The 27298-nt window shown below is 38.3% G+C and overlaps 1 protein-coding gene across 1 annotated transcript in view; it reads right to left on the reverse strand.

The window, feature by feature from the left end:
- Nucleotides 1-23933, reverse strand: part of LOC141463369 (prolyl endopeptidase FAP-like) — a 47662-nt gene extending 23729 nt beyond the window's left edge. The window contains exons 1-12 of the mRNA XM_074145722.1: nucleotides 23778-23933; nucleotides 18430-18514; nucleotides 11319-11414; nucleotides 9325-9419; nucleotides 9103-9177; nucleotides 8857-8909; nucleotides 7735-7807; nucleotides 6688-6808; nucleotides 5985-6139; nucleotides 4779-4882; nucleotides 4315-4450; nucleotides 919-963 (exon numbers count right to left, since the gene is read on the reverse strand). Of these exons, the coding sequence (XP_074001823.1) occupies nucleotides 919-963; nucleotides 4315-4450; nucleotides 4779-4882; nucleotides 5985-6139; nucleotides 6688-6808; nucleotides 7735-7807; nucleotides 8857-8909; nucleotides 9103-9177; nucleotides 9325-9419; nucleotides 11319-11414; nucleotides 18430-18514; nucleotides 23778-23933 (1194 nt within the window). The remainder of the gene's footprint in view (nucleotides 1-918; nucleotides 964-4314; nucleotides 4451-4778; nucleotides 4883-5984; nucleotides 6140-6687; nucleotides 6809-7734; nucleotides 7808-8856; nucleotides 8910-9102; nucleotides 9178-9324; nucleotides 9420-11318; nucleotides 11415-18429; nucleotides 18515-23777) is intronic.
- Nucleotides 23934-27298: the final 3365 nt, after the last annotated feature.

Genomic DNA, 27298 nt, shown 5'->3' on the forward strand with positions numbered 1-27298 from the left:
AAATCCTCTAAAGGCTAAAGCAGGGATTTATGTATGTCTGCAATTTCTTTAGTTTTAATAAAACCCTGTCATCACAACCTCAAGAGAAGTGAGGAAAAAAGGAAGGGACCAAGTAAGATAACTAATCTTTGTAAATGTGTAATCTTCACTTCAAGTAAAAACACGTCTTTTAGAAGACAGTTTAGTGAAAATTAAAACTCTCAGTTAAGTCCACTGCAGGATATTCAGGCACAGTGTGAAGTTCCCCATATTGAATTCTGGTAACTACACCTGCCTGAGGAGTAAACATATGCAATAATACATACTCACTATTAGAATATATGATTGTAAACACTGATCTCATGCTCTTACAATTGCCTTGCAGGTTTCTTTTTACTGTGAGTTCCTAAAGATAGGCACTACGTCTCTTCCAAGATAAAGGTTTCTGGGTAGAGAAAATTTCTTTTGCTTAGGGGTAACCGCAGAGAAGGATCAACTACCCTTCTAATGGCACTGTCTTACCTTGAAGGTTCCTCCTTAGCAGAAGATATGCAGCACTTGGCACTAAAACTGTGTTCTGAATGGACAGGTTTTATTATACATGTATTATTTGCCTCCAGGTTGCTTCTAAGAATTATACTGCAGTATGAATCTACTTCTTTTCATTACTTCCCTCTCTTCAGTATAGTGTCTAATCAGTTGGTCTAATATTTGCAAAAGGAGACACAAAAAGGTTTTTTAAATTCAGAAAGCAGGTAGCCAGGTACTATGCCTAACACAGCATTAAAAATCGTGATCCTACAGGATTGAGTGCAACAGGTTTAAGCAGTAGTGTTGTATGACTCCGAATGGAGCTTTGTGTTTCAAAACACTGCTGTGAAGGTGCAGAAAGCTGCAGCTTTTCATTAAATCAAAATAGAGTACAACAAGCAAACCTACTCCGCCTGCCCATCCTGTTTGACTCTCTTCAATGTGCTGTTGATTCTGAAAAACAAAATCAAATGTACACTCTTTAAGAAGTTCAAGAATGAGTTTATGAAGATTCAAAATCCCCAAATAAAAAAAATCTGTAGCTGCCTATAGAAGAGAATTTTAGAATATTTCCTGTGAAGGTGCACAGACTTGAAGGTTGTCTGAGGTAAATAATATTACTGTATTAATACCATTACATTAATTACAATATTATTTTTTAACAGCTGTCATCAGAGCTAAATAAAATCTAAAGTAATGGTTTTAACTCTATGCAACATTTTTACTGAAAGCAAGAATTAACAACTACTTAGTCTCATGAATTTTTCAGTAAAAAACCAAATCAAATAATTTCAGGAATAATATTAAAAATCTGTGTTAGATTCTCAGCTGTTTCATTTAACATATTTCATTTCAAAGCTGTGGTGTTGATTTATAACAATGGATAATGTGACTACTAGGTACATCTTTAAATTTAAATCTTAAAAACCTTAAAAAATACAAGCCAAATACTTCAACCAAGTAAGTACATCGAAATCAAGGGTCTACATATTTGGTGCTCAAAGGGCCTGATTTTCAACACTTGAAAAAATGTCACAAATAACAATATTTAGAAAGAAGAATTAAGGATTTGCAAAAATTATCTAGACAACAGAAATCACCTAGATTATCATATCCTGAGACTATGAATATAAATTTAGCAGGTCTTAACTCCTTGTAACATTCTTAAAGCTGATTTTAAAAAAGTCTTATACTGACATGGATTGGTATCTCCTGCAGCTAAAGGTGCTTTTACATTTTTATTTATGTTTTACTTATAAAGTTTCTAGTGCTTTTTCAATACTTTCCTTAGACTTTTTCATTGAAGAGTGTAATATTTTGCTTGTTGGATGGAGCAAGAGATTTAATATTTAACAATTCTGCATTCAGTCAACATACTTCTTTTTTGATCTTGCAAACTTCTTTATACTGTTCATTTAATAGAGTATTTCTGTACAGTTTGAAATAAATTCAACAATTTTTCTTTCTAAAGAATATGGTTTGTATTTGTCATCCTCAATGTAATCTCATTAGCATTCAGAATCATGCCTTCTCCCTTTCTGCTTAGTCCCTGCCAAGTGACTTATTTGAGCAAAAATTGCAGGTACTTGCCCCTTAGAAGACTGTTTAGTACCTTGCAAGTGCCCCACTGAGCTATTAACTCAGAATATGGATTTTATTTCTTTCAAGATAAGAAAAATGGGATGTATTGTTTTATAACTGCATTCCTTTCTTCAAAGTAAGGCTCACATCTTGATGACATAGTACATTAAAGATATATTTAACTTCTCTCATATGAGCGGTCCCATTGACTTCTATGGGAATTTTCTGTGTATTAAAGTACATACAGAATTTAATTAGAGAACTGGCATCTTTATAGGAAACCCCAATTTCACAAATGCATGCCTAGCTTTTACTCACATGAATAGTTCCACTGAAGTCATATTGGTTTCTATGGTCTATTCACATGAGCGAGACTCAAACACATGAACATTTTTGATGAATTGACACTTTAGGAACATCTTGTAGATTGTATTTTGTTATTATTTTCAAGTACATAAAGCCTAGCACATTTATTGTACATTAGAGTCTCAATTTAATCTGAAATCAACAAGAGAACTATTTTTGCCAATGGAAACGTAGAGATATACTTTCTAATGGCAAATAGAGCTAATGCAGCACTCCCATCTGTTCACACTCCTTCAATTGGCCATTTGTGCAAGCTTTAATGTGATAAAAGCATTGTATCACTGTATAAATATAGAATTATAGAAACGTCAGTAGTGACTCCATAAATAAGGTTTCATGGAGAAATGCAATTAAATAAGGACCATGAAACACAGTCCTGCAAGATGTTAATTGTTCTGGTCTGGTTCCAGCAAAGCAATTAAGCACATGCTTAATTTTAAACACATAAATAGACCTACTGAAATAAATAAAACTGCTTACATGCTTAAAGTTAAGCTTGTTTTAAAGTACTTAGGTGGACTTGTTTTAAAGTACTTAGGACTTAGGTTACCTTAGGAAACACATCAAATGCTGCAGTAAATATGTATTTTATCCTAATAAATTAAGATATTTCTCTGTGGAAAGTTACTTCAATGATAATGTTTTTGAAAGAACAGGACCTGAACTTCCTTTTAAATTTGCAACATTTATCATAGCATAGAGGAATAAGAATTATTTTCAGCTTGGAAAGGCTGTGTCAATAAACTGAATTTACAAATTTATGAATTATACAGAACACTTTTATAAGTATTCATGCTTTTTATTTCCCATTGATTCAAGGTTTCAGCCTAATGCTAGTTTTTACAGGTGTTCTCTATCACAAACTCTAAAAACAAGCCATGCAAACAGCATCAATATTAAAGACAATAAATGAGACTTCTGTACTAGAGTTACTGAAATTCAGAGTTATCCTTTCCTTCGGGTTCTATATGAATATATCAGTGTCTACAGTCTTCAAGTTTTACAAGGTCTTTTAAAGAAATTTTTTTTTCAGAAAAGCTTCCGTACGTAAGATCTATAACTATCTTCATATAGGTATAGATAGCTAGGCCATCTAAGCTATCCTTCTGCTTAACGGAGCGTGGTTTTCCCTCTGAACTGTCTTAATGATAGAATGACATATTTAAAATGTAGAGCTACTGTTGCAATTAGCCCGAAGTTTCCTTTTCAGACCTGAAAAAGGGATTGTGTTTCTCAAAACTTGGCTGCTTTCTCCAACTGTATGATCTGATAAAACAGAAGAATTTCTCCCTCCTGAAAACCTGCTTTACTTCTAATCTGTATGTTCACTCAACTAATTTAACATTAATCATAAAGGACATGATTCAGCCAGACTTGGTATGAAATTTCAATGCAGTATAATAAAATTTTCTTTAAAAAGCAATAAAAACCCTCTATGGTTGCACTTCTGAAGCTGAGGAAGCAAGAAGTAACTAAACAACAGTACTGAAAGCTGCTCAGTAGGATTCTTCTTATTTTTGTTGCTTTGATTGTTAATTAAAGCTCACTAAAAAAAAAAAAAAAAATAAAAATTGGTGATTTTTTCTTGTTGGTGCAATTAAAATTTTTTCATCCCTCCCCCAGCAATTAAAATATTGGAAAAGGTATCACTAGTAGCTAAAAGATGAATGTGATCAAACACTGGAAAATACAGGCACACAATTATTTTTGAAAAGAATTCGGGTCAAGATTAAATATACTTCTGCAAGTAAGTCAGACCAACCTGTACATAACCAATAGGTGTTAAAATAGGTATGCAGATTGGATTAGAAAATGCTAATTTCAGCAATGTTAAGTTCATATTTCCAACTTTATTACCTCTGGACATTCCCAAGTATTTGAATTTTCTTTGAAGTCACAAATAGCTAAGACTGAAAAATTCTGGATTCTCTTTAGCCATTGCACACAGATTCGACTATCTGTTACCCAAGTAAGCCAAGTAAAATAGTGATCACTAAAAAGAAAAGAAAAAGAAAGAAATGGTAGTTATTAAAGAACAAGAGTATAGAAACATTGCTACAGATTGTATCCCCCATATTGCTCTGTGGAAGACTTCCACAAAGCTTCCATCATCTTAGGGATGGTTTTTTTGTCCTTTGTAACAATGTATCATAGGGACAGAGAGAATAAAAATACAACATTTCTAGTTAGCTTCTGTTCCATCTAAAAGATTAATATGGCACTCCACTGTTAGAAACAGAAAACAACTCAGAGGTTCAAGCATTTAACAAATAGACAAAAAACTTTTTTTAAGAAAGAGAAGACATTTGAGGGCACACTACCTGGATGCTATGACTGGAGGAACTGGCACCTCCTTCAGACCAAATACTTCAGCATAAATAGTATCAACAATAAACACTTTAACAGTAGGATTTTTAGCACCAGCCTTCAAAGAAAACATATCAGGTTATTCAAATTAGGCTGTGAACAGTTCGGATCAAGGAAAATCACAAAGTGTTTTGCAGGAAGGGAGATAGATTACAAAATGTGTATTCAGTTGAATATAATAGAGCAAATGTGGTCTTTACAAGATCTCAGAGTGACACTACAGCAGTAGTACATTACTAAACTTTGCATCCTTTCATATATAGAGAAGAAAACCTTTTAAACAGCCAAATTTATATACAGAAAACATGCTTTCTATGCAGAAAACATGCTTGATGGGAACCAGTATTCTATTTGCAGCGTGGATCTTTGCAGCGCACACTACACTTTGGCATAAAACTCCAGGAGTATATTCACAAGATTGCAAGTGCTCTTATACATCCCAGCTGTGAAATAAAATGGCTTAGCTTAAACTGATTTCATGCTTGCTTCTTCATTGCATACATTATTAGTTTTTTAATTCTCCTCTATGTGTGGCCTCAACCATCCTGCTTTACTTTAGAACTGTAACCCAGTTGACAGGTGAGTAACTTCTTAAGATACATTAACATGATCACTTGCAATCATACGAACGTGACAAGAGTCAGGAGAGCTCTCTAATACATGCTGAAGAAATGCCAACCAAAAACCATCTTGCCTTAGATCTGGCACTTGAAAGCAGTTAAAATCCAAAGCCCCTTGAGATCAAAAAGCACTATGAAGTGTGCAAATAAACTGAAGCTGTCATAGCCTTTACTTTTCAAAATAAAAAAATGTCTCATAATTATTTCCTTTAATGAAAAATAACAACTGCATAGTTAACACATCACAATAAATAAACTGAAATGAAAAAAGCTAGGCTTAATCATGCAAGCATGCACTTTTGCACATGCTTTTTACTTACATGAGTAATTCCATTTATTTCACTGATATTATTAAATATCTACACTTTTGAATGTGCCTATACCTTCTCAGAACTTGGCCTAAGTTTGTTTTCTTTCATTAATTTAGGCCAAATGGATTTAACCACTGTAATGAAACCATTTTTTAAAACACAGTTGATTTTAGCATTGTAATAACTCATTTCTCAACAGAAAGTAAGTAGAAAGAATGAGAAAACATACCTTTGGATATGGGATAATTATTTTCCTAGGATACTGGTCCTCACCAAAATATGAATATTCAATAACTGGTATGTCAGAATCATTAAATTGTACAAATGCTAAATATTTTCCACTTGGAGACCACCACAGTGCATATTTTGTTGCTAGCATTTCCTCTGAGGAAAAAAAATATTATTCATAATAGTTTATCATTGTAATCTATTTTAGCATTGTACTCTTAGCAACCTAGACATATGAAGAGAGTTATACTAAATAACACCAAATATATTGCCTTACATCTAAATTCTGAAAGGCCTTAAGAACTCTCCAAATAGGCACACAGATCCTATTTAACATACTTGGGTTTTTCATGTGTGCATGTGGGATTTTTTAAAATTTTTTTTTAATGCACTGAGGTGCCAAATTTTCACCAAAATTAAAACTTCCATTAAAGCTTAGTTTCTAATCACTGCCTGTGCAGCGCAAGTAAGCTCAATTTGTAAAGTTCTGATATAGTTGCAGTAACAAAAGACTCAGGATTTTGGTTACACGCTATGAATACAAAATGCAGTCGTTGTATGGCAAATAAAATATGGAAATGAAGTAATCCTTAGGGCATCTAAAAATAATTTATCATCACAGATATTTTAGAATGGATTGTGAGAACCAGGTAATACAAACAAAGCATTTAACCTTTTAGTTGTTGCCTTCAAGATTTACTTACCTTCATAGACCCAATCAGGAACCCCATTAAATATTTCATTCTGTTTTCCATCACTAGTTATTTTAATTGGTGCCTCTCTTGGACTTCGTTTCAAATAGATATTATTCTGATATACGTATGCCTAAAGACAAGAAAGTATTTGTTATGAGTATAGGCACCAATAACAGAGGTTACAGTAAGATCTTCTGCATCTTACATTATACCAACAAGATGACATAATGAATGCAAACCAGGAAATAAATGTTACACTAAAAGCCCTCGCAAATTCTGCAATAGTAGGTACTTTAGTGAATAAATTATACATTACAGGCCAAATTCTATCTTCAACTATGTCAGAATAAATCCTCAACAACTCCTTTGATTTTAATAAACTTCAGAGGATTCTGTGGCTAGCCTTGGTGTGGAAAATAATGACAAAAATAATCTTTGAAACTTATTCAAATTGTTGTGTTTAAGAGACACTCAGAAAAGCGTTTTGTGACTTTTCCTTCTGCTTCCACCAGAAGAGGAAGATAAAACCAAAGTTTGTAAACTTGTTACTCTATGCAACAGGTTTATTACAATTACTGAGAAATACATACTTAGCTATCAAGTAGCTATTAAATAAAAAAGAAAATAACATTTCTTTTTTGTTGTAAGAATCCGGCAGCCATTTCCTAGAGTAAAAGTTTTTAAAAATGTTTTAAATACTGTATCTTTAAATCTCCATAGTGAACTCCTGTATTATACAGTGTCAAAGGAAAACACAGTGGTTTTCAGGCCTTGAAACTACATTTAATCCTATATACAAGTATGTTGGTCAATTCTTGATAAGAGACTGGCTAGCAAACTGAAACACATAATGTAGCTGAGAACATGGATTCTTCTACTTAGACCCAGAGAAGTTAAACTTTAACAAGTTAAAACTGTTTTGTCATTCTTGCTCACAACCAAGGTTAATACACACAGGCCTGTGAAAAATATGGCCTAACAAAATAACCAAAGGCAAATAAATGTCTTCTAGCCACACAAAGCAAAATCATTCTAGTGCTTCATTACTTTACTGACCAATTTGTGTCCAACGGGTGACCAGGATATATACTGAATTTTATGTGGAAGCTGATTTTCTGTTACAAAACCACTAAAAAAAGGAAAGAAGTTGAGATGGCTTTTTGCGCATACTGCAAATGGATCATTACATTTTACATTCATATAAAATTCATGAAGGGCTTTATTTTTTAACAGCTTGTTGTTTCTTGAGCAATGCAAAATTAAGGCAGGCAGTGAGACATGCAGTAATGGGATGGTGTGCACCAGTGCTGGTAAAGACTTGCAACTCAACCCTTTGAAAACATATTCAACGGCCTAAGAAGCCAGCCTTTATCTCTTCTACATATTGCACAAGCATCTACAGTCATTTGCTCTATCTGCAATCTGCTTTACAGTCTCAGCAAGTCACTGGGAAATGTGAACTAAGGATATAGCGTGCTGCAGCAAGCGTAACAGCAGCAGTTACAACATTTGTTAAGGATCATGACCCACATGCAGTACCTCTCTACTCACATTAGCTTGCAGCAATCTTTTCCTGTCACCTTGAGCCAACAGTTTCCCAAGAATGGGGCAGCTCAGTGCAGTCCCTATTGCTTAGAACTAAGAAGCATTTGGTCATGCTGCTACTTATGGAATAAAAAGGTGACTAGGGAGGCAGATGGCCTCCTTCGAATTTGGGTGGAAAGAGCAGTGGTTTGGGAAAGATCTTGGGAAAGAGACCAAATGCCATGGGATAAGCTGTAAACTTTTGAGGAAAGTTGAAGATTAGATCAACCATAAAATAGATGAATTAGACAATAGAAGAGCATGGAGACATCAGGTGTGAGACTAAAGTGGACTCAGGCAGCCAAGATAGGGTGGGAGAAAGGGATGCAGAGAAGAAAAAAAGATGAGAATCTTGAGCAGTGAAAGTTTTAGGGCATGAAATATAAACCAATCAAGATACCTGGATGAGTAGATTAAAAGACTGTATGAATTTCTTAGAGGCCATTTTTTTTCAAGCAAACAAGTAACCTGAGATTCAGGCAAAAGCACAGGGGTGGTAGTCACATTACTATAGAGTTTTTCAGTAGAAATGCTTGCAAGCACATCACTACAGAGTATTCACCACAGGTCTCTGTAAGAAATATCAGGCCTTACCCATATATGAGATCATAAATGTGGTATGATGCTGTATAAGAATATCTCCACAGCTGCAAAAAAAAATTAATCAAGAAAATAATATTATTAACTTTGAAAAATATAGTCTAATTAAAAATAATCACTGCCTTTTCACAGCCTACCCCTTTCAAGAAAGCACCAAGATACATTTATCCACGGCAGCCACAATCAACAAAATACTAAATGAAACCAAACATTTCATCAGCGATATATTAAAATAATTACCTTTGAATAATTGCTTTCCAGAGCTATGAAATATTTGTCTGATGACAACACATAATTTGAAGCATTAACTTGTTTCTGAAAGATTAAGTAGATTAGATTTTAGAAAAAAACAAACTTTAAATAAGGATTTGATGAGTCAGGTTTTAATCCACTCACTTTTAAACTGGTACTTGAAACGCAAACACATTTTGCTGCCTTTTTATTAATTGAAAGGGTACATACCATTGTGCTGTTAGTCATGATGGTAGTTGGGTAGTTCATTTCAACATTGTAAAGAATAATATCATCTTCTGCAGACTGATGAAGATATTCATTATCTTTATAAACAAGATAAAAGGGTTGTTACCTTACACAGAAGATACTATAGAACAGATCTGTTTATCAAAGTATTCACACTCCTGCCAGTGAGTAGATTTTAAGCAAGTATCTTTTAGCATCTACATAAAATTTTTTTTTCTTCTAATGATGACAAAGTACAGAGTTATCAACAAACTGTCTTCACAGTTCCCAAGTTTGTTCTCAAGATTACACACTGCACACAGAATCAGATAGTTTACTTCATAATTAAATGCCAGATTTTATTGTCAGTAATGTCTGATCAAGAATACCAGGGACATACCCATTAGAAGGTAAGTATTACAATGTAAATGTTTTAAAGAAAACACTCAAGATCTTTGCTTGTAATTTCTCCAGAACATTCCGATTTGTAGATTCTGCAGCTAACAGCAGTACCATGTAACTGACACTACATAAATAATACTGTTCTCACACAGGTCCTACAGAACGAACGGCCTTCAATGAGAACGGAATTTAACCCTACCTGTGCTCAAGACCTGAGCCATAGTTTGGTAGAGAATAAAGATCAGAATTTTAGTTTCACATAATTGTTTTTACTGCTATAAGCAGAGAGAAGGAATTCCATACTTGGTGTAGCTAAAGACAGAGAGAGACTTTTAAAAGTTTAAAAGCAACCTGAAACATTGTATAAGGTGTTCATTTTTATGAAAGCAGACCACCAATGCATCTTTTGAGCACACTGCTTTAATACGCATAACACAATTTGTGGTGATCTCAGGTTGCCTTAGGAAGAGATACTTGCTTCAGCAGAGAAGTAGGCATGTAGAATGTTACAGGCATGACTATGGAATCTGTGGCATGACTTTTGTGTGAGTTTTGTGACTGTTAAAAGGAAAGTTAAGTCTAAGTGAGAAGGCTATAAAGAGGGAAGGAGAGTATTAGGTTTAGGTGATATGCTGCCTATGTACTTCAGACAGAATTCCAACAAATGGTGACTGAATTTTTGAATTGTACAAGTGATGTCAACATACTTCAAATACTTCAAATTGTTAAGTGTGTAACTTGAACTGCTGCTAGCAATGTCCTGGAAGGCTTCAAATCAGTTCTAAAATTGTGGGTGAAAACTAGCTTAGTAAGACTTCATGTACATGAACAGTATTATGTTTCTTGTCTCTAGTCAGAGAATAGTAATTGCTTGAGACAGTGCACAGATAGGAGTGGTTGTAGTGTGGGGACTAGAATGTAATCAAGTCTATCTCAAGCCTTTTGGTGCTGCTGCTGCAATTCAATGATAACAAGACTAGTGTTTCAGCCACACACAGATGTACATCAGCAGCAACTAACTTAATGTCTTTATCTTCCATCCTTGAGGAACTTGCTTAGAAACTCAACCTTATTTTCTATGTAATGCATTGGAACTCGGGAATTTCAGCAGTGTCAGCACTTCCTTAAGTGAGATAAGAACAGCTGGGCTCACTGCAGAGCTAGGTACTACTGATAGCCTGTCTTACAGGCCCCCTTCTGTGTTACCTCGATTATTACAAATGGTAAGTGAAAAAGTTCTGTGACAAACAAAAAAGGAGATTGCTTAAGAAATGTCTGACACATTGACATATTTCTTTCACTTGCTGCAATGAACATGACAGTACAAGAAATAAAACACTGAAGGCCTCTGTAAAATTATAGTTTATACTTGACTCAAATATGTCTGTTGAATCATCAAATACCTGGAATTTCTAGAATGACTGACAGAAGAATAAATTTCAACCATAAGTTTTGACTAGCAGATTGTTTAATTTCATAGTTAGCATTCATTCGCAGTAGAACTGGAAGAGAAATAGATTTCTGAGTCTGCGTAAGCCAGTCTGGAAATACATACTAGAAAGGCTTTTGTCCATTTGAGAAAAGGTTTTACCTACCTGACACCCAATATGGAAAAAATGTTTTATATTGGAAGTTTCCATTCAAGTAATCCTCCAATGTAAGAGCTCTGGGACCATCATCTGTGTTGACAACTAAGAATAAGACAGAAAGTTTCTGTTAAAGCAATGCTGTGAAGTGGAAAAAAAAAAAAAAAAAAAGGAAAAAAGAAGTAATTACTAGTCCAATTTTTCTATATTTAGCACCAGGGAACAGCAAGGATAGCACAATCCTGGAGGTATGCAGAGAGTAGGCACAGCAGAAAGGAACATTCTCTGTTACTGTTCTGATAAGGTCCTTTAGCCCCCAAAGGACTCACCTTTAGGAATACAAAATTAGAAACCAGACAAACTGATTTATTTCACCCAGTCATTTATTCACTCAGACATATTTACTTGTAGAACCTGTGAGTCTAAGAAACGCATTTTCCACACAAAAGACAATTCAAAGTGTTTTTTAAAGCAAAGGTTTCATGAACTTGTGTGGTATGTAGAGACAACTATTTTTGTAGAGACCTGCACATATTCAGACAACAGGATGTGCATACAAACCCCTCCTGCCAAATTCCATAAATGCCTCATCAACCAGTGCTAGAAGATGGATATAAGGTTTGCAGAATAATCACCATCCACATATATTTCTTAGTAGCCACATCAAAGAAACAGATGAAGGTACGTAAGTAAAAGTAATGCTGAAAATTAATGAATGAGTGAACCCAAACTTTTTTATTTAATGCTGCAAAAGAAAATTGTCAATGATTCTGGAGAGAAAACAGGTACTCTGATACTTGATTTCTAAGCAGATCAGATAGTTGCATAAAAATAATGGAGAAAATTCTGGCTGGTTTTGTGGTTCTTGTCTGACTATGTTTCTTCCCAAAGCGAAACACCTTAAGGTAGGGCAGATTTTAAAAAAATTTAAGGACAACCAACAAGATAAGAGGGTAATGCTGAAAATGCTGGCTTCCTAAGTGCATGGAAATGAAAAATTCCATTATAAAAATGTAATAAAAAGCCAGTAAGAAAAACTACACAGTTCAGAAAAGAAAAAATACTTAAAATATTTAATCATCAAAAAGCCAGTTTTTGAAGTTCGGTACCATAATAATGGCAGCTTTTAAGTCTAGGCATTCTGGATTCTATGCTTTTCACCTTTAAAATCAATGGGACTTTTGCCATGGTCTTCAGAGGTAGTGGGGATGTCACTCTGCAGCCTAGTAGATCTCTGTAACTTCCCTCGTTTTTTCCTTCAGAGCTCTCAGATGACAGCCATATAATCAAGATGACTCATTGCCCTCAGGTTTCATATCATGCTCCATCACTTCCTCATTACAGCTGCCCTCTCAGTTAAGATCACACTGACTTCCTGGGAAATGTTTCTTCATATTCTCTTCTATGGTACTTTGTAATGATAACACATGTTTTCTTCTGCTAAGTGACTATTACTTACTGTAGAATACACATGTCAGGTTGACTGTTGACACTATCCTTGTCTGCACTAATGCAGAAGAAAGCTGTCATGAGAAATAAAACTGAATGACAATCCGTAGGCAAAAACCTATCAGTATAAACTCTCAGCTAGCGATATGTTCAGAAAATATTCCAAGAGGTTCAGTAAGAAGTTAATTCCTCTTGCCAATACCGTGACTATATATTAGAGATCCTTGATCCATTAATGATCAGCACAGAAGATGGCAACCTCTTGAAAAAATGCATAGAAAATAACTCCAAAGAAGAATCCACTTTTGTTTATATTGAGGGATTACTTATCCCTAGCTTTCAGTTTAAATTCTCTAAGTGAATATGCCTATTAGCAAAAGAAATCCACTGTTAAGGTTGATTTCCATGGTTGCGTGTATAGGTGGCTTAATTTTGCAGTCCTGTTTGATACCTTGATCTGGCAAAATTTCCTGATTCCTTCTCTCAGCTTAAGAGGATTTTTTACTAAAAAGACAAGCAATATCACAAATGTCTCATCTCTGCTCTAATTTTCACAGCTCTAATTTAAAGCTTTACTCTGATAGCCATCTCACCCTTACATACTTGATATTCTGTGATAATTTATTATGACTGCTAATGATTTTCAAAGTGTGTCCACTTCTATCTGAACCTATCAGTGGACTGCAAAAATCTGAACACAACTATTTCTTGATTACTTATAATTTTGAATGCTTGTTTCTAGGCAACAGAAGATATATTTAAATGCTTTAATTAAAAGCAGCATCTTTAATTGTTTCCTATAATTGTTGCTGACTCTTTCTTCTGTAACTAAAGACTGGTTCAATAATAGTATTTGAAATCTCTGCTCACAGAACAAACCCTAACATGAAAAGTACTTTACAGGTCTGCAGCACTATATAGACACTGATTTGGATGGCTGTTGGTAGGCTTGGTAAGTTCTTTCATTGTGTTTTGTTTCTCTATGAAATAACAAAGATGAAAAAAGATGCAAATACCTTCTCCTTTACTGTTCAGCTCATTGTTGTGAGAGAGCTCAATAAAACACAGAAAGCAGAACTATCAATTATATTAAACTCAGATTAACTTTATGCACACCAATCTATCACTGTGAAATTCTGTTTTTAATATGAGGATTATTCCCTTTAAAAGATTGGATATCGTTAGACCAACACAACCCTTGTGATTTCAAAGCACTGCTGGTTTATTCCACAACACGCACATCCATATAAATTGTGTCTATTCCTTCCAAATTAAACCAAATGTACATAATAATCAGGAACTATTCAGGTTTCTGCACTTGTTATTTTTACATACGTAGCTGTATATGTGTATTTTATATATATTTATATGTGTTCAATATATACATTTTTATATGTATTTTATTTTGCATCCACTGCTACACAGCAAATAGATGAGTTGCCAAAATAAAACTAGTTAGCATCTAGGAACAGCCAGCTTGCAGATGGCATTATATTCTGCTTCTGGACTAGAATGTTCTCTGTGGTCTGATGCTGAATAGCTAAAGCACAAGCTCCTTCAACATGAGCAGGAAGACAGCCTACCACTTGAGGAAACCACAGCCCAGTTCAGCATCAGAAATAAATTCCAACACTCCTGACCCTGTTCCAGAACTTCTGGTCATGCTCAGCTCCATGTCAGCTGAATCTGCTTTTCCATACTGCGTTATATTCAGTCGTTTTTTTTTGAGGTGTGCCACTGCTTTCTCAGTGAAGATTACTTCAAAAACACCCTTTGGCATGAGAAGAAAAGATGAAGTCTGAACAAGTCATGTTTTGTAGCATGATCCAGCTCTTGTTACTGTTAGGAATAAAAACTGTATATAGAAAGCTAGACAATACTAGAATGAGAATGGTTTAGTTACTACTGACTCTAACACCTCTACTGCATAAGGGTCAAGGAAAGGAAAAAAGGCTCTCAAACTATACAGAGAAAAAAAATCATTATAATCCCTTTCAGTTATTGAAAATTAAGTTTTCAGAAACTATAAAGAAAAGCTAGTATAAAAATTTGCCTTAGATCATAGCCATCATACATTACTTCTAAGCATAGACTTGGAGCGGCAAGATTGTTGTGGTAACCCATTTAAATTAGTCCTAAACCAGAGCACTTATTCTGCCACCACCATGTGAATAAGCACAGAAAATGAATAGAGCCCATTTTGGTTAAGGACTTCATGCTGATTTAAGAACCTAAGCGACAAGGAGTTTCTTCAAAGCACTAGTAAGATTTGGAAAGAAAAGGTCCACCCAGCCCCACAGTCCTAGGAGTATAGTCACAGACCACAGCTGCACAAGTATAGCAGAACTGAACCCTGTTAAGGGAATATAAACTAATGGAGCATATTAGTTTTTGAAAACTTATCTAGAAATATTTTAGTATGAATTCCTACCAATTTTTATGCAATCTAAAGTACCAAACAGAAGAGGTATGAATTAGTCTAATCTATCTTAATATTGTTTTTTTATTACTCTGTTCTAATAACATTATGATAGCTCTCTGCCACCAGCATACAGATCACTGTAGCAAGATTTACACTATTACTTAGATCAGAGCCTGAACTTGTAGCTAAAACCGAACCACCAGATTTTGGTGGAAGCACACTGTCACAGTAATCTATTGATATTCAATTACAAGAAACTTCAGCAACAGCTGAGAGTTTATAATCCCTAATTGTCACTTGCCAATTTTGATAGATGGCCAAGAAGATAAGAATTTCACTTTAACTTTACTTCTGTTTTAAGTCAAATACCCTGGCACGCATTTCAATTAGAAAGCAATTAACAGCACCATCTCCATCTGAATGCACTGCAATCGACTGAATTCCTGACTGCAAGCATTTTTCTTCCACTCTACAATGTTGGAAGCCACACTGCTTGACCTCTCATCGGAAACCAGGGAGGCATTTGTTGAATCGGAAAATGGATTTGGCAGGTGTGTAGCAAGTAACACCACCAGTTCCTAAGAAACTGGCTGCTGACCACTTCCTGGCTGCGAAGTATGCCCTATGACCTAATCTGCAACATTAGAGAATTGAGGACTTGGTCTCAGGCCTAGGTCAAGTGTACAATGGGAACAGAAACACTGACAGGCAGGATTCTGGCTATTCATTAAAAATAGCAGAAGATTAATTTGGAGCCTGAGCAATAGATTCAGTAAATTGTAACTCTGCCTGTGGATCTGCTATTGCTTTTCAACTGCAGACAGGTATTTTGTTTCTTATTGATGCTGCAGAAGAACAGGACTAGGTACAAGTGTACAAGTGAAAAGAAGCTTTCTGAACTGTTTAGAATTGGGTTATCATAGCTGGGTTATCACAGTAAGATAAATCACACAGCACATTCCTAACTCAAAAGAAATGTCAAAAAACTGTCACTAATTTCTTAGGCATAGATGCCATTCACTGCATGGAGATTGCCCGCCTTGCTCTTCTCAGCCCCACAGAAATTGTGTAATAACCACAGCTAAGTATTTCCCCCTTACTATCCTCTCCAAACAGAAAAATATTTTCCAGCATAACTTTTGAGAATTTTCCACATATTTATACTCTTCCATGTGTAAACAAAAACCAGCTATCCCTTTTGGAGAAGTCTGAAGAACATGAAATTACTAGAGACTTAGCAGACAAAACTAGAACTAAGCATTTTTTCCAGTTCTGTCAGAATTACAGATGACATTTTCCTTTGCTTGTCTCTTAAGCAGAAATTTAGTTGGTCTGTGTCTATACATTTCTCATATGCTATTAATTGTCTTTCTAGATTGCCACATGCTGGCAGTTAAGCAGTAGTGAAGGTGGAATGTACAAACAACATTCCATCTCTGTAGCTATTTCCTGTCTGTCTTCAACTTGCAAAATTTGTAACTGCAAATTTCTTCCTTTTACAACTGAGCACTAGACTACTAAGAATTCAAGAAGGTTTAGGCATTTAAACAGATAACTGCAGCATTTGCAGTTCCACCTGAGAACAAGAGGCCACAATCAGATGTGTTCAATGTAATTATGTGTTCAACATAATTGTTTATTCCAAAATTGTCTAAAATGCTCCTTCAAAAGCATTCTGTAATGTAAGATAAATTCTTTATCATCCTACTGGATCTAAATGTCATGTCTGATATGACTGGTTACCAAGCTGCTATTTCAAGAAACTGTAGAGACAAAAAGAGTTCTTCGTAATGGCCCCAGTACTGAAGAGGCTCAGACTAAGACCAGTGAGCAGGTATGTTATAAATTCAGAAGGGAAAAAACATATTCACTTCCTCCTACAGTACCTTTCATGGTCCTTAGCAACTTCTTCAGGCTGCCAAACCAATCCTTGGTCTCCAGCCTCTTTGTTTCCTCACTGCTCTTCATTTACAGCTCATAAAAATACTCTGCCCTGTCTTAACATGCAGATTTGGTAAGTCAGTAAGTCTGACGATACCATACATTTATCTAGTATCAAAAGCTCAGATTTGACCATGCTTAAGCTAGCCAAAAAAACTGGCACCCCATGATTGACAGTAATAGTCGAATCTATCACTGAGTTGATACCTCTTTCCAGAACTGCCTCCCACCTTGGTATAATCTATCCTCATATTCACATTCTGCATAACAGAATCAGCCCTAACTGCTCCAAAAACCTCCAATCCCTCTCTCAACCAAACAACTTGTGATAACCAGATTCCACAGAAATATCATGTAGGAAAGAGATTTCACCTTTCACAAAACCTGCATATTAACTACAGGACTTACATTTTACAAGGCTTAAGCGGATAGCTGATTTTACAACATAAACTTGTAAATGCAAAACTTATTTCTTCATCTCAGTCACCCTGCCAACACATGAAGAAAGAATAATAATAGAAAAAAATCCTTTAAATAGACACTGTTACTGGGTTATAGGCTTTTTATTACTATTTTAATTATTTCAGAGGCATTAATCTGTTAAAGAACTATGTAAATACTTATATTGCCCTTACTACACCTCCCATAGAAAAAAATTTACCATCAAGTTAGTGCCACTCATGTTCTAAATTTCAAACCACACTCAACTTCAAGCTTTACCAGAGGACTCAGCAGACCACACTGTGTTGATTTACCCACAGCTGGCATAATAATACTAGAGCAAACTATGCATCCCGATTTTATACAGTGCTGACTTTAATTTTCAAATGCAATCTTAAATATGTTCACAAACAATTCATCATACCCTACCTATAACAAAATGTTTAACCTGTAATTGGATAGAGAATGTCTCTTGCAGAATCATTTAAAACCAAATAAAAGTTCATCAAGTTAAAGGAAATCGCTGACAGTTTCTGAGTCTCCTAACCCCTAACACAAAAAATAACATAATATGAAGAGATCTGAGAATTATTTTTGCAGTCCTATCTAAGAACATTATGTATCATGCACAATGAAGTTAATTCAGGTGCTTTTCACTTCAAGGAGTTCCTGGTTTCAACATCTGCTGGCATTTCAATCCTACCTTCAGGATATTTCAGCTGTCAGTACATTTCTGTAAAGTGATAAAGACATAACAGTTCTGACAGGACAATCCTAAGGAAGATTTGACAAACTTTTGTGAACTTTAGAAGCCATAGTAGCTAAAGATACTGTGTTTTACGCTACAATAGATTGCAAATGCCTTACCTCTTGATGGAAGCAGTATAATACACATAAGTAATAACGAAAGCAAAAGGCATATAACCACGCCAAATATGATTTTTAGCCGAGTCTGCAGGACAGAAACAAACAATAATTACATTTCTAATATTGCCTGAAGCACACTTCTCTGGCTTGTAAATAATTAAATCCTCCCACTCTTTCTAACAGCTATAATCAGTCCAAACAACAAGCAAAAACGTCCCTGCAGCACATTTGAAAAGACTTCCCTTTCCTTTTTCTTTAAAACAAACACTTTCACATCAGAGCATGGCCTTATGCAACAGCTGACAGTTTAAAACAACAGATGTAAACATTACCAAGAGCTGAATTCAGCAGCATACAGACCTTCATTTTCCTCCTATACTCTGAAAGAATGTAAATTCTCTCTTCTGGGTGTTGGTCGGTGGATCTAGGAGCAGAGTTTGAAAAGGCAGTGTCTGTTTTCACAGTTGGAGGCCAAACCTCTGGTGGACTTTTTTTTTTTCCTACATACTTTTGAAAACTGTGCCAAATTTCAGAGGGCTTCCATAAAATTAGAAACAGGCTTTCGGGGAAGTTCTTGAACCAGAAATGGACAGTGGGTGGTTATAGGGGTGGTGATTATATACTTCCCATCAATGTGAGCTGTAACCAACATCTGCTTACACTAACTTAAGGGTTTTATGACTCAACAGTTACTTGATCTGTACTGTTTTTCTCTGAAAAGTATCTACTGTGTATTTTGGCAATCCTCACATTCTCAGGACATAGTCATGACCTTATTTCTACTCTCTACAGAGAGATTAAAAGAAAATCCAATAGCTTTATTATTTATATACAATTCTTGTATGTTTACTTTCTGAAACAATAAATGATGGTATAAGAATGCAAAACAAGAAGCAGAAACAGATATCATCTAATGCCTTCCACATGTGAGAATTACTTTCTCAGAAAACTATAAACTTCTATAGGCTACGTAACAGAGCTTCGCGAAGTAAAGATCTACCGGCCCACTGCAAATTCTGAAATAGTGCTTAAACCACCAATTGCATGTATTTTATTTAGCACACTGAAATGAGGTCAACTGAAAACAGGGAAAACTTCTCTTGAGACCGCAGTGTCAAGTTACATAAGAGAGCCCTCAGCAGAGAGAAGCAGCACTCCAAAAGGGAAGTAAAAGGATGCTGTGCTCATTCGACTGGTGTTACCCAAATATTCTCACTACTGGTCTGCCTCGGAGACGCTGTGGGGACCGCTGGGGAAGGAGGGGATGGCGCAAGCAGGCGACAGGCCGCAGCCCGCCCGTTCCCTTCAGGCGGGTCCCCACAGGGGCCACCGGCGCAAAGCTGAGGGGGGAGAGCAACGGCCGGCCAGAGAGAGCAACGATCGGCGGGGAACAGGCACGCTGCCCCCTAGCGGCCGCGGCGCAATCCGGGCCGAAAAGAGACAGAAACGTTTAAACGCGGTAACGTTTTCTGGGCTGGTAACGCCCTTTAGCCTGCCCTTACGCAGGGGGCCCGGTACCGCGGAGGTGCCGCAGGAGCGCTCTGCGCGGTCGTCTCCTGTCTTCACTGCTCGTTGCTCTTTCCCAGCACCCCCAGCGCTTTCAGGCTTCCCGGCGTCGCTCGGCGCGGTTGCACGCTCTTACCTCCGCACACCCTGGAACGCGCAAGTACTTCTTAGCGATATCCAGGTCTCAGAAGGATGATCTCAAAACGGAAATCCTTCCAGTGGTCCCGCCAAAGAGCCAGTAATCACTCTTTTAGATGATTAACCTGAGCATGAGACTAGGCCAGGCATTTCACAGAATAACAGAATGATATGGGGCTGGAAGGGACCTCTGGAAATCATCTAGTCCAACCCCCCTGCCAAAGCAGGTCCATCTAGAGCAGGTTGCACAGGAACGTGTCCAAGCGGGTTTTGAATGCCTCCAGAGAAGGAGACTCCACCACCTCTCTGGGCAGCCTGTTCCAGGGCTCTGCCACCCTCAAAGTAAAGAAGTTCATCCTCATGTTTAGATGGAACTTCTTATGTTCAAGTTTGTGCCCATTTCCTCTTGTCCTGTCACTGGGCACCACTGAAAAAAGACTGGCCCCATCCTCTTGACACCCACCCTTTAGGTATTTATAGGCATCGATCAGATCCCCCCTCAATCTTCTCCAGACTAAAAGGACCCAAGTCCCTCAGCCTTTTCTCATAAGAGATGTTCTAGTCCCCTAATCATCTTTGTAGCCCTTTGCTGTACCCTCTCCAGCATTCCCTGTCCTTCTTGAACTGGGGAGCCCAGAACTGGACACAGTACTCCATATGCGGCCTCACCAGGGCAGAGTAGAGCAGGAGGATGACCTCCCTCAACCTGCTGGCCACACCTTCTTGATGCACCCCAGGATGCCACTGGCCACCTTGGCCACAAGGGCACATTGCTGGCTCATGGTCATCCTGTTGTCCACCAGGACTCCCAGGTCTTTTTCGTCAGAGGTGCTCTCCAGCAGGTCAATCCCCAACCTGTACTGGTGCATGGGGTTATTCCTCCCCAGGTGCAGCACCCGACAATTGCCCTTGTTGAATTTCATCACGTTCCTCTCTGCCCAACTCTTCAGCCTGTCCAGGTTTTGCTGTATGGCAGCACCTGGACATACACCTGGAGTCAGCCATCCCTCCCAGTTTTGTGTCATCACCAAACTTGCTGAGGGTACACTCCACCAATCTATTTCTTGTTCAGCCTCCCTAATACACCTCAACTTTTCAACTTCCTCTCGCAGCTCTGTCCCCAGGCTGAGCAGATCATTCACCTGTTCACAATGCACACAGCAGGTCTCATAACTCCCGTTACCAGTAAAAGGTTCACATCTCCTTGGTGGCTCCTCCACCAAAGTCAAGAAGTTATCATCAATACACTGGAGGAATCTTCTGGCCTGTACATGCTTGGCTGTGTAGCCTTCCCAGCAGATACCAAGGTGATGAAAGTCCCCCATGAGAACCAAGGCCTGTGATTGCAAGGCTACTTCCAGCTGACTGTAAAAGGCCTCATCAACTTCCCCAGCCTGATCAGGTGGCCTGTAATCAACACCCACAACAGTGTCTCTCATATTGGCCTGCCCCTTAATCCTCATCCACAAGCTCTCAACTCTCTCTTCATCTGATCCCAGGGAGAGCTTTAGGGGCATCTCCTCACTCTCTATCCATTCCTTAACATAGAAGGCAACGCCTCCACCCCTCCTTCATTGTCTGTCCCTTCTGCACGGCTTGTAGCCCTCAATAGCCACACTCCAATCATAGGATTCATCCCACCAGGTTTCAGTAATGGCCGCTGTATCATAGCTTTCCAGTAGCATGGTAGCTTCCAGCTCCTCCTCTTTGTTGCCCATGCTGCGTGCATTCGTATAGAGGCACTTCAGCTGGGCTGTAGGCTGTGCCACCTTCTTAGGGGAACATCCCTTGAGGTGTCTCACAGGTGTTTCTCTGTTGACTTCAACTGCCTCAGAAGCCCCTGGCTCATTTCCATAAGACTTTGACTGCAGTGCAGTGTCCCCAGCATGCCTCAGGGCAACAGGTTGAATGCCCTTACTAGCACCCCGTCCCTCTAACCCTGATGTAATATCCCACAGTTTGTCAAAGACAAGCCTGATATTATTATCCCCCCTTCATATCTAGTTTAAAGACCTGTCAATCAGCCCTGCAATCTCTTCCCCCTTTGAAAGAGGTGTCTCCCATTTGAGGCCAGCAAGCCCGGTGCTGTATAGGCCATCCCATTGTCAAAAAACCCAAAGTTATGGTGGTGACACCAGCCACAGAGCCATGTATTAATCGACTGGATCTGTCTGTTCCTCCCGGTGTCCTTGCCTGCAACTGGAAGGAGTGAGGAAAAAATAACCTGTGCCCCAGATTCCCTTACCAACCCTCCCAACTCCCTGAAGCCTCTTTTTATTGCTTTCAAACTGCGAGTTGCAGCTTCCTCCCCACCTACATGGAAAATCAATAATGGGTAATAGTCTGAGGACTGTACCAAGCCAGGAAGTTTCCTGGTGACGTCCTTAACCTGGGCTTCAGGAAGACAGTAGACTTCCCTCTGAGGAGGGTCCACCTGGCATATTGGGCTCTCTGTTCCCCTCAGTAAGGAGTCACCAACAACTATAACCCTTCTTTTCCTCCTTGTGGGTGTGGTGGTGATTCAGGGGATACGCTTTTTTGACTGTGGAGGCGTCACTGATGTAGATTGCCCATCATCTACATCCTCACTTGACTGACCTCCCTCAACCAGACCCTCATACCTGTTCTTCAGAGGTACCGGGGGAGGACAAGGTGGGCAAGGGGGGAGTTCGTCTGCTGCTCCAACCATGAACTTGCCTCCATTCACTCTTTTCATTTAGGCTTCTGCCTTCTGCCTGACTGGGGCAGGATACAGGGGCTCCTAGACCCTGGCTGCTTTCCAGTAGGTGTTCCTGCTTCTGTTTCAAGGAGGGCAGAGCCTGGCTCCATCAGTCTTATTTCTTGTTCAGCCTCCCTACTGCACCTCAACCTCTCCACTTCCTCTCGCAGCTCTGCCCCCAGGCTGAGCAGATCGTTCACCTGTTCACGACGCGCACAGTGGTTCTCACGGCTGCCACCCGTTACCAGTAGAAAGTTCTGGCACTCCCTGCAGCCTGTGACCTGGACAGCTGTATGTTTCCATGGGAGCTGTGTCTGGGTTCCCACATCCATTCTGCTGAGGTTGAGAGCATGACCTTCTTCTGTGTGGAGATCATAGCCAAGGTCCTTCCGAGGGAGTGACGACCACCAGCAGGTCTCACCTGTCAAGCTCGCACAACTTCAGTTCCTTCCTGTGTGCCCTCTCTTCGCTCCCTGTGCCTTGTGGTGGTGCTCCTAGGTGACACTGTGGGTGATGCCCACTTGCTGCTTGCTTGCTTGGTCACTGTGCTCCTGAAAGGCCTCTTTTATGGGGAAGACAGGAAGGTGGAGCGGCCCTGGTGCATTTACACCTCGTTTAGATCTGTGGCTGGTGGTGCTGGCTCTGCCCAGGCCGCCTCAGCAGCCCCCAGCACAGCCCGGACGCTTTGCCCAGCTGCAAAAGCCCTCTAAAAGAGCTCCTTGCCGACCCTTTTTGCCACGATTCCCTTCCCCAGTGTGTTCAGGTGTGTTACAAGACAATCAACAACAAACCCCTCCCAAACCCAAAACAACAACAACAAAAAAAATCAGTCTCCCACCCTTTATAGTATTGATGCACACAGCGTGCTATGAGGAGACACCAGCCAAGGAATGGTGAGGAGTGCTGTGTCCCGCAGCCATGGGGTCAGGCTCTATGTTATGCATAGAAAGGCTGAGCTACAAAACAAAGCCTCCCAGCCACTTACTGCCTGTAGCTTCCCAGCCATTCCACCTGGTGCCCATGCCAGAGGAGACGGCAGTGCCTGGCACTGGCAGTGGGCCTTCCTGTCCTTGGCTTCCATAGTCTGCATGGGGTGGCCAGGCCCAGTCAACAGCCCCAGCCCCAGCTCGGCTTCCATCATGCTGTCGCCTCAGCCTGTGAGCTAAATGTCAACTACCCAAGAAGGCCACAAACTGACAGAATATTCACTAGTTTTGACATGAAACTTAGCGACTGGTGACTGGAAGTTGCCGGTTGGGCTTACGCATTCTTGATTTTGCTTGTGGAGTCTGCTGAATCCCCTGACCTTTCTCCCTGCACCAGCCTTTTATTTCCTTGTGCTTAACAAAAATAAGAGGGTGAGGGAGGGAGTCCAGAATGGTGGCACCTCTATGCGGAAGTCAGGCACAGGGACTATGATTTTTCAGAGGAGGTTAACAAGGACTGAGTACCCAAATCTTACTGAAATTCATTAGTAGCTATGTGCATCACCCCCTCTGGCTTCTTTGAAAATTGAAAATGTAGTAGATGAGATAGGTTTCCTGTCACACCAAACTGTCCACTAGAACTTGGGCTAACGTATTACAGAGAAAAAAACCCTCAATGTATTAGCACCAAAGGTAGTCAAGTTACCACCTTAGCCTAACAGTATGGGCTGGAATTTGAACCCTAACCCTTCCACCAGCCTTGGTGAGGCAGTGGCTGATCTGGGCAGTGTTTTTCCAATATTCCTTACATTAATCTTGGTAGCGGGATATTTGAAAAGATATTAATTGTCTGGAAAAAACAGTGATATGAAACATGCTTTATTTTCCCATAAACGCTGTTTGTCTCTCTCCCCAGTTCTTGCCACAACAGTGTAGTACAAGTTATAAAAGATAGTTTCTGAATAAGATCCATCCTGTTGACATAAGCCATGCAGGAAAAAAAGGCTGAAAAGGCTAAAACACACTGTTCCTGATGCACTGTATATGAAGGGCTGAACCGAGCTCAAAAACAATAGTGTTTCTTAACAAGATAAAACCGCAGCTACTCAAAATTTCCAAAACAGAAAAGGATTGTGACAAAAGAATTTTTCCCCCATGTAACTCCTGCTTCTTATTCATATTTCCAAACTGTTCCTTATTTCCTAGCATTCTGTGGTTAATGCCATATGTATTTTCAATAACGCAGTTCAGAGAAATCAATTCTTTTCCTAACAACATTGGTTATTCCTGACAACCAGAACATCACAAAAGTGCAAATGCAGGTTTTTATCAGGCTAGTTTTCATTTCCAAATATGCAGCTTCCTCTAAGGAATGCATATTTAGAGAATGCCTCAAAGGAAATGATTCAAACTCATATGATCTAAGACTTTGCAAAATTACTATATGCTGCATACTATGTTTTTTTCTAATTTGGAAGTCTAATTATTTAAGCATGTGCTGTAGTAAGATTCACAAAGGTTGCAGCATTAGAAGCAAAACAAAATTTACCTGACAGAGAATGACCTTTACAAGCTTTGTAGATCTATTGTTCCTAACACCTGAACTCCCTTCTCTGGACTGTTTATACTAGAACAAGTGAAGAAGCAAGCAGGAATTCTTTCAGCAGCAAAAGCTCTTCCTAACTTCTGCAACATCAGAACACCATAATGTAAGATAGAAATAAAAACGAAAGGAAGCTAGAAAGAGGGTGAATCAGTTGGAGAAATGGACAAATTATGGAACAGAAAACGTACTCAGTTTGTACAGCAACTATCCAACCAGTTATGCAGCTACTCTAAGGGTACTAAAGTATTTGTATCTCCCAGATGAGGAAATGCAGATTTACAGATGCAGGTTGTGCATGACATCAGACCAAAAGTAGACAGAATAATGAAAATGCAACTAAAGTCAAACCATTTCTTAAGTAGTCACACAAATAGCTAGACAAATCCCTAGTGACTAATAGCTTTTCTTCTTTCCACATTTGTGAACAAATAAAAGCTGTAAGTAGAAAATACAATCAGGATTTGTCACACTCCCTGGAGGACTTTGGGTCCATAAAGGCAATAAATGCAGAAGTAACTAGCAGATAAAAAATGGCAATTTAGCTTGTTTTTTACAACTTCACACTTCCTGGATGAACAATATAAGCACGTTTTACAACCCAATTCAGAGACAATAACTTTAAGTGGAAATTCCTTATCCTACAGGCCAGCAGGATTCATCTGAGGTTCATTACACATTATGCTGAAGTGAGATTGTGCAAACACTCTTTAAGCTTTGGTGACAATGTGGCTCAGTCATGCTAGGAGCTGTAACAACAGCACACAGGTGAACTACAAGAAACCCAGTCATGTTTGTGATATGGCCCTGTTGAACTCAACTACAAAAGAACAAAGAAATCCAGCTACATATGCTCTTGTTGCTTCAATAAAGGGAAGTATCAAAAGCTCAGATTTCAGAAAATCTACTCATCATGCAAAATTATTTGACTGAGAACCCAGCAGCAACCTATGTAATTATATCACCTTTTTTACCAGGGTTTTAAATTTCTTTAAAGTACTGAATAAATTATTTTAGGCACTTGAAAATGCTATGTACAGTGTATTATGTTACATTTACATAACTGTAACAACTTGTTAATACAGAAATCCAGAGATGATCTGGATGACGACTATTTACCAAAACAGACTATTCTAATAGTTGATTTTTAGTATATTTCATAGCATCTCATCATATACTGAGCACATGAACAAAATACATCTTAAATTACCATCAGGTATGATCTACCAATCTCCAACATTTTCAAATAGTCAGACTCTCAGATCAGTGTGTAAAAAGTATAAAATTTGTCCTGCACTTAATGCTAAATCAGCAGATTCTGGAAGTAGCCAAAAGCTTCAGTACTAAGCAAAATACTACAAGAAAGAGATTAACTCAGAGCTTCTAAGGACAATAGATGAGGGGGTGGTGTTTTTTTTTTTAACTAATAAAGTATCTAATGCTTAATAAAGAAATTGGTGAAGATTTCACATTTGTTCTGCCCTGCACCTTACCTAAAGGTAAGAATACCATTGTATAATGGTATACACAAATATAAACCACATACATTACAAACTCTTTACACTCCCTATCTCCCCCTGCCCTTTCCTATTTTAGCTGTATCATTCAAAAATACCTGCAGAATTGCTGTGTCTTGAAATATTTTTGCATACATAATCTCTTAATTCTCAATAGGCCTGATTTTTTTTACAGCCCAAAGGTAGTAGTTTATTGGTATGAATCACTGTTGTGCAATAACTTCAACCTATAAATAAGACACAATTTCTGTAGTTTAAGCACGTTCTAATCTACAAAACTGCTATTGTGAAAACTCATCAGTGTACATGTTTATTTCATAATGCTATAATTAATTTGTAAGAAAGTAGCTAATCCGAAAATGGCCTGTATCATTTTGGTGATATCTGAAATGTGCTGCTCTTCTCAGTCAGAAATTAGATTTTTTTCCCTCTCCCTGAAGCAAGGCCAGAAATATGAAAA

This window comes from Numenius arquata, chromosome 3 (assembly GCF_964106895.1).
Source record: "Numenius arquata chromosome 3, bNumArq3.hap1.1, whole genome shotgun sequence".
Taxonomy (NCBI): domain Eukaryota; kingdom Metazoa; phylum Chordata; class Aves; order Charadriiformes; family Scolopacidae; genus Numenius; species Numenius arquata.